At 36.2% G+C, this 11,052-nt stretch overlaps 2 protein-coding genes and 1 pseudogene across 2 annotated transcripts; 2 read left to right on the plus strand and 1 right to left on the minus strand.

The window, feature by feature from the left end:
- Positions 1 to 3,064, plus strand: LOC145617663 (uncharacterized). Its single transcript, XM_081672394.1, has 5 exons — positions 1 to 163; positions 282 to 1,011; positions 1,342 to 1,506; positions 1,612 to 1,889; positions 2,563 to 3,064. The coding sequence occupies exons 1-5, from the start codon at positions 29 to 31 to the stop codon at positions 2,821 to 2,823; spliced, it is 1,569 nt and encodes a 522-aa protein (XP_081528520.1). The 5' UTR covers positions 1 to 28; the 3' UTR covers positions 2,824 to 3,064.
- Positions 3,065 to 4,674: 1,610 nt separating this feature from the next.
- On the plus strand, positions 4,675 to 9,049 carry LOC145617672 (uncharacterized). The gene is made up of 6 exons (XM_081672406.1): positions 4,675 to 4,870; positions 5,961 to 6,114; positions 6,259 to 7,231; positions 7,301 to 7,480; positions 7,586 to 7,860; positions 8,575 to 9,049. The coding sequence occupies exons 2-6, from the start codon at positions 5,971 to 5,973 to the stop codon at positions 8,821 to 8,823; spliced, it is 1,821 nt and encodes a 606-aa protein (XP_081528532.1). The 5' UTR covers positions 4,675 to 4,870; positions 5,961 to 5,970; the 3' UTR covers positions 8,824 to 9,049.
- Positions 9,050 to 9,394: 345 nt separating this feature from the next.
- On the minus strand, positions 9,395 to 10,951 carry LOC145617680 (adenine/guanine permease AZG2 pseudogene; annotated as a pseudogene).
- Positions 10,952 to 11,052: the final 101 nt, after the last annotated feature.

Consider the following 11,052-nt stretch of genomic DNA (forward strand, 5'->3'; position numbering starts at 1 on the left):
CAGTCCTGCAGTTTACAATCACGTAGTCATGGGTGACAGGGGGGAGGCTTGTGCCGAATGCTCCCGTAGTTGTTCGTCTTTCCATAGGACGATGCATGATCCTTACCCAATAGTTTCCTCATTCTTCAAAGTCATGTTTGGCAACCTTTTTTCTGAAGTACTGGTATGATCACATTACCTTGTTCTATTCATTTCCCTTGAGTTTTGATTCATGCATTTATCTATTTTCGGCTTTTTTTGGGTTTATCAGTTTGATTACAGTATAGTCCCTACCTTTGCAGTTTGTACCTCCTAGATTTGCCAAAACTATCATACAATTGGAAGGCAAAAACACCTATCTAGAGGATCCAACAGGGCAAAAATGGAAAGTTAATCTGTCTAATGTAAATGGCTCTCTTGCATTTGAAAAGGGATGGCATGATTTCTCTGTGGATCATGGCATTGAGTTGGGTGATTTGGTGGTATTTCACTATTTCAAGGGATCACATTTTATTGTTCAAATTTTTGGTAGAAGTGGGTGTGAGAAGCCAATGATTTACAATGGTATGGACTATCAGAACAAGAGAGCTAGATTAACCAGAACCGATCCCTGTGATTCGCCACATAATAAGGAACCAACACCAGAAAAAGAGTGCTTAGATTCTTGTATGGAAACTGAGCCTAATGTTGATGTACATAATGTGGAAAAATCGCCTGAGATAGGAGTAAATGTTTCGAGGGAAGGAAATATCAATAAACAGCCTGGAGAAGTTCCTACAGCAGACCCTCTGGTGGAGTCATTTTTTATGGGTGACAGAAACACAAGTTACACTAATGAAGACCATAGGATCGATCTATACGATCTGTCCATTTTTGAGATGCCTGGACATAAAGCTGATGCTGATAAAATAAGTATGCTTATGGAGTATACGTGTTCTGAAGTTCCTAGCGCGTTGCAACAAAATCAAAGTGAAGAGGTCTCACCTGATGTTGTGAATTTCCAAATGGCTGAAACTATTAACGAGACTTCAAGTTAGTTCCTCTTGTTTATGAATATATTTCTGTGGGATATTTTAAGCATGCATTATAATTTATTAATTTTGTTCCTCTGGAAGTACCAATATCTGTACATCCAACCACCACAACCATCTTACATATTACCATCGTCTTTTGAAGTATTGTGATAGAACACATATGTATATCACAACTATACTTATACTTGGATTGGAATTGATTGTTTTGGTATCTCTTGAGGGATTTATGTAACAATCCTCCAGAAGTTCCTAGCTGAAGTTTGATTTGTGGATTGTTGTTGTTTGTTTCTTCTTGCTTATCTTTAGCTACTCAATTGTTTCTTTATAGATGAAGAAGATGCATCAAGAAAGGAATGTTTACCGGTGCTCAATAATACTGTGTCTGGGGCCGAAGTGCCTCTAGACATTTGTATGCCGCTGAAATCTGTCACACTGCCACATGCACCTGAATTCTCACCTCCAGCAGCTCCTGTTGAGCGAGTTGAGCCTCCTTGTATGTAACTATGTATTCCTTTTCTTATCATCATTTTTTGTGTCAGTTAATGGCATTACTTTGTATTTATATGAAATGTATGCTGATTTACCCTCTCTTGAATAGGTAAAGATTTGATGATATACAAGCCAGAACCAAAGTCTGATAAAATTATTTGTGGCCTTGAAGCTAAAATTGTTTCGAGGGATAGTGAAATCTTGTTTACCATCAAGGGGCGTAGGATCAAGAAAGAAGACATTAGCAGTCTCTCTACTTCTATGGACAAAAACAAAGGGCGCATTGACATGATTGTGAAGCTAGAAGAACCTGAATTCTGTGATTCTCCATCTGCACGAGACATCAAAATCACATGTTTGGTGCAGCAAGACAATGAATCTTACCTTGTAAGCACTGACTTCTCATTACCCTCGTATCTTAGTCTTGTGTTAGTATTTAGTTGAGTTCTAGTGTTTGTTAATCTGCTGATTTGTATTAAGTTCTGTCCTGTTCCTGTTATTGTTCATGATCCTTTGCTACTAGAAATTTTCTTCTGCTTGTTGCCACAATGTTTACTTATATAGATTAACATGGAAAGCTCATATAGTTTTGGACTTTTTTCTGAGTTCAATATAGTTCTGGACTTAATTTTCGCGTTTTGTATTGTATCTATCAGTTAAAGTGACAACAATGAAGATTATTAAAACATAATTTTACACACTACCAAGTTTTAACTTCACTTAAACCAACATGGAATTTGTTGATACCTTGAGCTTGAGGGGTTGGAGGGTTTACCATTGTTCTGATTTCAATTGTGTAAAATTTCTGAACCAAGCATCTGTATGTCTGTATGGATTATGTCGATGTCAAAGGCATACCTGATTTCAGAATCGAGTGTACTGAACACTCCCTACGTTATCTCACTTTGGTTTTGTTGAGAAACTATTGTAATCTTTGAACTTTGCTTTCCATTACTATATCAAAACTAATACTACGTACCAAGTATATATGAACAAGTATATTTTTATGTTTTAACTTCCTGTCGTGCAATATATCGATCACACATTATTGCTTCTGCAGGCGTTACCAAAGCCTTTACCTATAAAGATACGCAGACAAGGTGATAGTTTGGAACAGAATCTGGTATTACTTCGAGATCCACTTAAAAGACTTTGGCCAGTTATATACCATCAGAGAAAAGGCTCTGAGGTTTTGGCAAATGGGTGGAAAGAATTTAGGAAGGCTAATTGCATTCATCCTGGTGATGAGTGTACTTTTGTAGTCGAAAATATCGATGAGGGTATAATCCAAGTCCAAATTGTTTCACAGTTAGCTGATTAAATTTCTGTAAGGTATGTTGATTATAGATGTCCAATATTTCTCTAGAACCAACTGAGTTTAAGACTTGTTAACCGAAATCTATGTTATGGTAGCTCAATTTGCTGCGCTGCTGCACATATAAAAAGAGCACAGATCATGGTAGTAGACTGATATTATTCTGTAATTGTTGAGTCTACTGCTTTATTCGAGTCAATTGGAACATAAAGTGTTGTTTTGTGAACGAATTTGTGTAAATTTTCATCGTTGTGTGTGTACAAGTCCCTTATGCTTTAATTGCATTAAGCTCATACGAATTGTTTTGTAATTCATGAATTATTTTTTCCAATTACGAGTTTTATGAATTGTGGAGTACTTTGAACTAGTTACCACACAAGAATGGCGCAGGCAAGAAATTTTAACCATCATGTATTATTAATTACTCCCTTTGTCTTACCTTTAGAAAGAAAAGGAGTACAACGTCCGTTTGAAAAAAGAAATCCATAGCAAAAATTTACTAATGTTTGGTTTATAGAAAAAGTAGAAATTCACATGAATTTGAATATTTGATATTTTGTGGGAATTAAATTGATAAATAAAATTTGTGGGATATTTTCTAAAGTTTCTATTTGGTAATTAAATTTTTAAATTTTGTGGGAATTAAAATTTTTTTATTTATTTTTTACAAGCCTCAGGTTTTTTACTTATCCCATTTCACTATATTTTTGTTTATTAATCGACTCTCCAAGGATTTTCTATTTTTCATAATCTCGTATTTTCTTACTCCAAACATCACCTTATTCAAAAGAAAAGGTTTATTTTCTTATAGTTTCGTCTGATTTGAATCAAATGTGGGGCGGAGGGAGTACACACATGTATTTTTAACCTCTCTATGAGGACTATGACATTTCATGCTATAGATTCTAGTCTTGTTTGGTTGACATGAGAATTAAATTCCCATAGGAAATTGTATTTTATGGAAAGTTATTTTCCTTGTGAAATTCCTAAGAATTTCAAATTTCCTAAAATTGTTTGGTTGACAATGTGGAAATTTAGAAATCCCATGAATTTTGATTGTCTTGGCTGAGTGATGCTACACATACAATGGTTACCATTGTATGTATATCACGTCAAAAGGGAGGAAAAAAATAAGAGGGAAAAAATAAAGGGAAACAAGATTAAGGAAGTGAACCCCAAAATACAAACCAATTAAATGCTGCCAACAATGGTTGTATGTAGGCCATCACATACAAGTATACAACCATTGTATGTGTAGCCTTTTTCTAAGGGGGTTAGATAATTTACTTCCCTTGTTTTGTGTTAAGTTAAAATTCTCATGAATTTCCATTTCTCCCATTTTTGCTTTTTTATGTCAACTAAACAACTCCTCAATTTCTCTAATCCCATGCCACATCCGTCCTTTTATATTGTCAACCAAACAACTTATAGCATAGAAAATTGTAAATTTACAATTAAAGAAGAGTACAAATGACATGCACACATCTACTATTACAATTTCTTACAATGCTAATACTCAAATTACTATTTTATCCTTACATATAACTAATAATACTAGTATCCTTCAAAAAAAAAAAAAAAAATTGTAATTAACGACTTTTTTTACAATTTCATACGAGTAATAATTTTTTTTTTTGTAAAAAATAAAAAAAACACACACACACAATTAATTTGTAATTAACAACTTTTTTACAATTTCATACGAGTAATAATTTCTTTTTTCCCAAAAAAGGGACTCATGCTCATGCATAATGAAAAGTCGTTGACATAATTACAAATTTGCTATAGAATTAACATTTTTAATAAATTTATCAGCTCAAAAAGCTTGTTCTATACTCCGTTTTTTTTTCACCCAATTGGAGTTTCGTGTGCTAGTGCTTTGAGTTGAACTGAGTTGTGAAGTTGACAGGTTAAAACTCTGAAATTTCTGAGCTTTGTTGCACCATCATATTTAATTCCCCCCAAATTTACACAACACTATAATCAGAATTTATTATTTTCTTGTCCAAAAATGCAATTTCTCTGCTAAACACTTCTTTCTCTCTCTAATAAGGTACTACATCTCCCCCTTATCTTTTTTTTTTTTTTTTTTTTTTTTAATTTTTGTTTGAATTATGTATTTTGCTTGCTATCTCTTGTTGATTTTTTAGTTGTAATCCATTTCAATTTTTATTTATATTTTTCTGCTCACAATTTGACTAGAAGGGTGAGAATGTGAGATACATGACACTAGGAGTGTGAGAGTTGAAAGAAAAGAAATTAAAAAAAAAATAAAATAAATTAATAAAATTTCTGGAAAAAAACACGTTTTTTGTTTTTTGGGTTAATTTTGTTTTTGTCTTTTGGGTTAATTTTGGGTGAAAATTCTTGTTAATGAGGTTATAACTTTTCCATCTTCAGGGAAATTCTGTTGCAAATTTTTTTTCTTCCTAAATCAAACACTGTTTAAGGGATTCTGGCCTTCATTTTAGTTCAGAAAACTCTATAATTTGATCCTTTTATAAACTTGCATTTGGGTATGTTAGTAGAATGAACTATGTTTGTAGCATCTTTCCCCAAAAAACAAGCATATATATATATATATGAGGAATTGTAGGTCCTTTTGATTATGGAGTATTACTTTCATAGGTCTATAAATTTCCTGGTTTGATCCATGGATTGGGTGCATTAGGTCTTATTTTGTAAACTTCAACTCCCCTTTCTTCAATTGTATGTATATATGTTAGTATAATCTTGTATACTTAAGTATGAGACGAAACAAGAAATTATTCATTGAGGGTGCTATGTTATTTTGGAGGCATTTAAAGTGTCCTATTGAGTTATGTTGGGTATATTATGAAAATATGTAGGGTGACTTGAAATTGTATCAACGATTATAGAGGGGTAGATGTTTTTGGGTGCACTTAAGCCTTTTTTATAATGTAGATGGTTGAGGTATATGGGTAGTTTTTCATTACAGTACTTATTTGAATGTTATTTGTGCTTGCCCAACTACATCCATCTAAGGATGATTAAGATACAGGTTTCGATGTAAACATCTTCAATAAAGTTTTATTGCTGATGAACTTGGATTCTCCTAACGGTTGGCTGCATATTTACATATTATTACTTGGTAATGGTCAAACAATGTCTTTTCCGGTTAGGTGCTTGCAAATGTGCCAAATGCCTCGAGAAGTTGAGTCTTGTGAAGAGTGTTTCATGAACTGTTTGCTGAAACATCAAGGACAGAATGATCATTCCCCAAAGATTCCCCCGTTTTTTAAAGTCATGTATGGCAAGAAGTTTTCTGAACAACTGGTGTGTTTTCAAAGACCCATATTGCCCTACTTCTCATTCAATTATTCTCTGTAGCAAAATCATAATTATCCCCCATTGATTTCAGCTGTTTAATGAGCTATTGTATAGATAACTGTTCTTTCTAATAGTCTATTTGTTTTGCAGTTTGTACCTCCCAAATTTAGCAGAATTCTTGTTTCATCAGTAGGAAAAAAGGCATGTCTTGAGGATTTAACTGGCCAGAAATGGGAAGTGGTGCTGTCTGATGTACAAGGCTCTGTTGCCTTCCAAGAGGGATGGCGTAAGTTTTCTCTGGATCATGGCCTCGATCAAGGTGATTTTGTGGTATTTCATTATGTCACAGGATCACGTTTTATTGTTGAAATTTATGGCAAAAGTGGATATGAAAAATCATTTCCTAGTGTAAAGAGCTATCAAAACAAGAGACCAAAAACTACCTCGAATTCTCCTTCTGATCCATTGTATAAGGAACGAGAACCATCACAAAGAAATAACTGTTTCAATGCCTATACTGTTCCTCGATCAAACACTGACATGGATGACATCATTTGGAGTCAGGATGATGTGAATAATCTAAATGATTCTCCTGTGATGGAAGAAAATGTTCAAAGACAGGTAAATGTCATTGAAAAGCCCCAGCTGGTTCCAGATGTAGATCTTTTAGTGGAGCCATGCTTCTTGAATGACAGAGAAACAAATTCTGCTAAAGAAGCTAATAGAGTTCATCTTTTAGATCTGTCTGCCTTCGAGTCGCCCAACATGAATCCAAGTTCTTCGAGGAAAGGTGATGCAGACAATCGTTTTGATCTGTCCATCTCCAACATGACGAGTGAGAAATTAGATGCCAGAGAAGACCTTGTGGAGCATCTATCTGATCAGCCTCCTTTCCAGTCATTTAACTTAAAACCTAGTTTCTCCATGAATGGTGATAGAGACGATATATCTAATCTGTCTACCTCCAAGATGATAGACAAAAAAGTAGATAATCATAAGGGTAACCTTCAAGGGAACACGTGTTCTCTAGTGTCAGGTGCATTTGATGAAGCTCAAACCAGAAGTACCTCAATTGATACAAAGAAGTTCCTTTTAACTAAAGGAAAGACTGCGGTACCTTCAAGTGAGTGACCTTGGACTTGTCTTTATTTGGTGATTTGCATATTTTCCTCATTTTTCTTTTATCTGTCAGAAAATTATGAAGCAAACTTGTCAAGTTTTAAGCACGGTCCAGTTCCCAGTGTTTCTCCAAACCTGCCTTCGAATTTGATGCCACCCCCTAATTTATTTGGTATAACACATACTTGTGAGCCTTCAGCTACATCTGGTTCTAGTCAGCCTCCAAATTCTAATTCTGTTTGTGGCAGGGAAGGTAAATGTAGGCTATGTAGCCGTGTTGTACTTTGGTGTGACTTGTATTTGACAATGAACAGCTTTCGAAATACTATGTTAATTGAGTGTTTTTTTCCCTGATCAGGAGGAACAGTGAGAGTAGTCAAGCAAGAACCAAGGGAGTTAAAGCAAGACCTTTCTGATAATTTGTTGGCAGGTCCCTTATTTGGTGCTAGCTTGTCTTTTGATAGGGAGGCCAAGAATAACTTTAGTGGTCTTGGTGTGAACATAAAGCCAATGGAAGATGATGTTGAAGTTTGTAAAGAAGTGAAGGCAGAACCAGTTGATTTCTGCGATTCTCCACTCGTACCTGCCAGCAGGATTATATGCTTGGTTCCATCAGATAATGAATCATTCCTTGTATGTTGGAACTTCTGATAAACCTTAACTGTCTCAATTACCATCGCTTTAATTTATGGATATTATTTGAACTATTGCTGTTGTTGCTACATCACATTATCCCTGTTGTTCCTTTGAGAAAGGATTAGCCAGACACTAGTGACGTACGGTTACACCTCAAGATTAGAATAGGACTCAGAGCTGACTTAACATTTTCAAATGGCTGCATTTTGGTATTGTAATGTTCCTCAAACTTCTAGAGTGACTGCCTTAGTCTAGACTGAGTAAATCCTGCACAACTGTTGCACAGCCCAGCTTGACAGGCCTGTTTTGGACAGCTGCTGCCGGCATGTCACTTTTGTCTTAGCCCTGATCATCTCGGGTTTTATCAAACTTTTCTAGCCCTAAAATTTTCCTGAGCTGGTGATCCAGGCTGAAATGAGCAGGCTTTATTTTATACCATGGTGGTCAGTCTATGTTGAACATTATTCTGATTAAATTCTTTTTGTGCAAGTTCTTGTAATTTTAGCTTCGGATGGAATTTTTGTTATTGGCTACCTTCTACTTTTGGTAATTTTTTCTTTCAGCAATGAAAACTCTGATGTAGTCTTAATTACATGTCCAATTAGAAGAATGCAAGTGCATATTCTTCCTTTATTTTTTTTATCCTGACCAATTTCACATCTGGTATCCTACAATGCAGTAGACTGAGCCGTTCTTATTGTTCCGTTGCAGGAGTTGCCTGAGGCATTACCTATAAAGTGGAGGCAAAAATTAGATAAGAAACACAAGCTGATTTCTCTTAAAGATCCAGCCGGCAGAGATTGGCCTGTGTTATACCATAAGAGAAACAACCTCTTTGTTTTGGCTAGTGGATGGAAGGAATTCAGAAAGGCCAACAAGATTTGTTCCGGAGATGAGTGTGCTTTTGTGGCTGAAAATACTGTCAAAGGAGCATTCCAGTTCCAATTTCTCAATCGCTAGAACCCTCTTCGCTGTCCATAGGAGCATCAACCCAAGAACTGAACTCTGAAGATTTGTCGGCTTATTCAGATTTTCAGGTACCCTTGCTGTTGTATATGGTATTTGTAGAAAGCTAACTGGTTGGCCTTTTGAACTAATGGTGTTTCCCGGCTAAATGCTACTATGCTAGTGCCTCGCTGTATTTGAAACTCTGGGTTTACTTTTGTGAATGAAATAGTGTGTATATTCATCACGGTTTTTGTCTATCGAATATTTAAGGTATTCGCGGATGGAAATGAGCTGCTTATAGCATCAGCATCAGTCTATTATTAATAATGAAAAGATTGTTAAGTAACATATTCGCTCAGTGCTGATTGATTCTGGGATAGAACCCCAATTGGATTCGTTTGCGGTCAGATTCTACTTCAACGTAAGCATGTGTGTAGGTTAATCAAAGTTTTAACAAAAAACGATAATCCATTCTACACGAACTCAGAGCTCTGATTGTAGTTTTTAGTGCATAAACATCTCAGTTCATTTATAACTTAAACAAGAGTACAAATGCAGTTCAAAACAAAATTAAGAAGAGTACAAACTATGGATTGCAAAATTATAAGATTTGTTAAGGGATTTCACTTGTATTGTCAGCTCTAATTGCATCACTTTCAATTTCTTTCTTCTTTCTGGGCTTCAGGACTAATTTAACCAACCAAGCAGTCCATTCATGAAAGTGAAGAACAACATAAACTCCTAATCCTCCAATTATACCATTGGGTATAGAATTAGTAAATGGCATGAGAATTATTGTTATAAAAGCCGGTATTGCCTCTTTAAAGTTGCTCCATTCTATGTCTTTTGCCACCCTCATCATGATCACCCCAATCATAACCAAAGAAGGGCCTATTGCCCATGGAGGCACATTAATCAACAATGGCGCGAAAAATAAGGCCAGGAAAAAATATATACCTATGATCACCGCTGTTAGTCCTGTGCGTCCACCTTCCTTCATACCCGTCGATGACTCTGTGTATGTTGCCACCGGAGGGACACCAAGAGCAGAGCCCACGACTGTCACCGATGCATCAATTAAGTAAGCTATGTATTCGTTCTCAAACGATCCTTTATCGTTTATGAACCCTCCTATTTCGGCTAAGGTGTACAATGTACCAGTGGTTGCAAGAATGTCAATGTATAGCAAAGTGAAAAGTGACACCCAAGTTGTTCCTTTAGAAAAATCACTCAGACTGATTTTACCTGCTATTTTATTGATTTTGTGGAAATCTACCACTTTTTTGAAATATTTGTATCTTGCTTCACCATCAACTGTCTTAGGGAAGTATGTAACTGAGGTGCCCCTAAACCATGAGACTGTAGTCACAAATAATATTCCATATATCATACTACCTTTAATCTCATGGGCTTGTCCATAGCTCATAATCAAAAAGCCCACTACACCCAACCACAATGTTGGGCTTTTTAGCGAGAGTAGTCGAACAATTGAACTTGGGTCAGGCCCTATTAGGCCCACACCTTGTTGAGATTGTAGCCCAACAAAAGCCATGAATAAGCCCATCCCTACGGCGCAAGCAAGACGGACCGAAGGTGGGATTAGTCTACCTAGCTTGGACCGAAGCCCGGTGGCTGATATCGCGATGAAGAATAAGGCCTCCACTAGCCACAAGCCCAATGCACTTGAATATGATATGGGCCCACTTCCATGGATCCCCACCAAGTTGTAGGCCATGTACATGGTTTGACCGGTCCCCGGGGCTAGCCCAAAGGGAAGGTTGGCTAAAAGACCCATAGCAAAGCAGCCCATCATTCCAGCCAATGAAATGGCTACAATCAAATCACTCTTGACCACTGAAATGCAGTTATCATACTCCATGTTGGGCTCCTCTGGGCTCAGGCTTGGTATTGGGCACGTACCACCGGTGTCGCTAAGGATGGTGGAGACGACGGTGATAACATAAGCCATGGCAAGGAAAGTGGTGGTAGCAGCCCTAAACTCCCTTGTGAAACAACTTTTCCTCTCATTTAACTTGAAGTATTTGCCCACTCTACTACTTGAGATGTTGTCATTCAAGCCTTTTTCAATGTTGTTCCATGCTTTTGATGATCTAACACAAAATTCTATAACCATCTCCATATACTATATAATCTATTTTGTAAATTTTGGTGATAGAACTATATAATGGTTAAGGATTTTTAATTTGAATGGAAATGAGCATTTTTATTTTTGATGGTGAA

This window comes from Chenopodium album, chromosome 3 (genome assembly GCF_948465745.1).
Source record: "Chenopodium album chromosome 3, dcCheAlbu1.1, whole genome shotgun sequence".
Taxonomy (NCBI): Eukaryota; Viridiplantae; Streptophyta; class Magnoliopsida; order Caryophyllales; family Amaranthaceae; genus Chenopodium; species Chenopodium album.

Bases quoted from the DNA above. Each gene is read 5' to 3' on its own strand.
- LOC145617663 (XM_081672394.1), top strand. From the start codon at position 29: ATGGGTGACAGGGGGGAGGCTTGTGCCGAATGCTCCCGTAGTTGTTCG. The intron at 164-281 runs GTATGATCACAT...CTACCTTTGCAG, and splicing joins ACCTTTTTTCTGAAGTACTG to TTTGTACCTCCTAGATTTGC. The intron at 1,890-2,562 runs GTAAGCACTGAC...TTGCTTCTGCAG, and splicing joins AAGACAATGAATCTTACCTT to GCGTTACCAAAGCCTTTACC.
- LOC145617672 (XM_081672406.1), top strand. From the start codon at position 5,971: ATGTGCCAAATGCCTCGAGAAGTTGAGTCTTGTGAAGAGTGTTTCATG. The intron at 7,232-7,300 runs GTGAGTGACCTT...TTTATCTGTCAG, and splicing joins AAAGACTGCGGTACCTTCAA to AAAATTATGAAGCAAACTTG. The intron at 7,481-7,585 runs GTAAATGTAGGC...TTCCCTGATCAG, and splicing joins TTCTGTTTGTGGCAGGGAAG to GAGGAACAGTGAGAGTAGTC.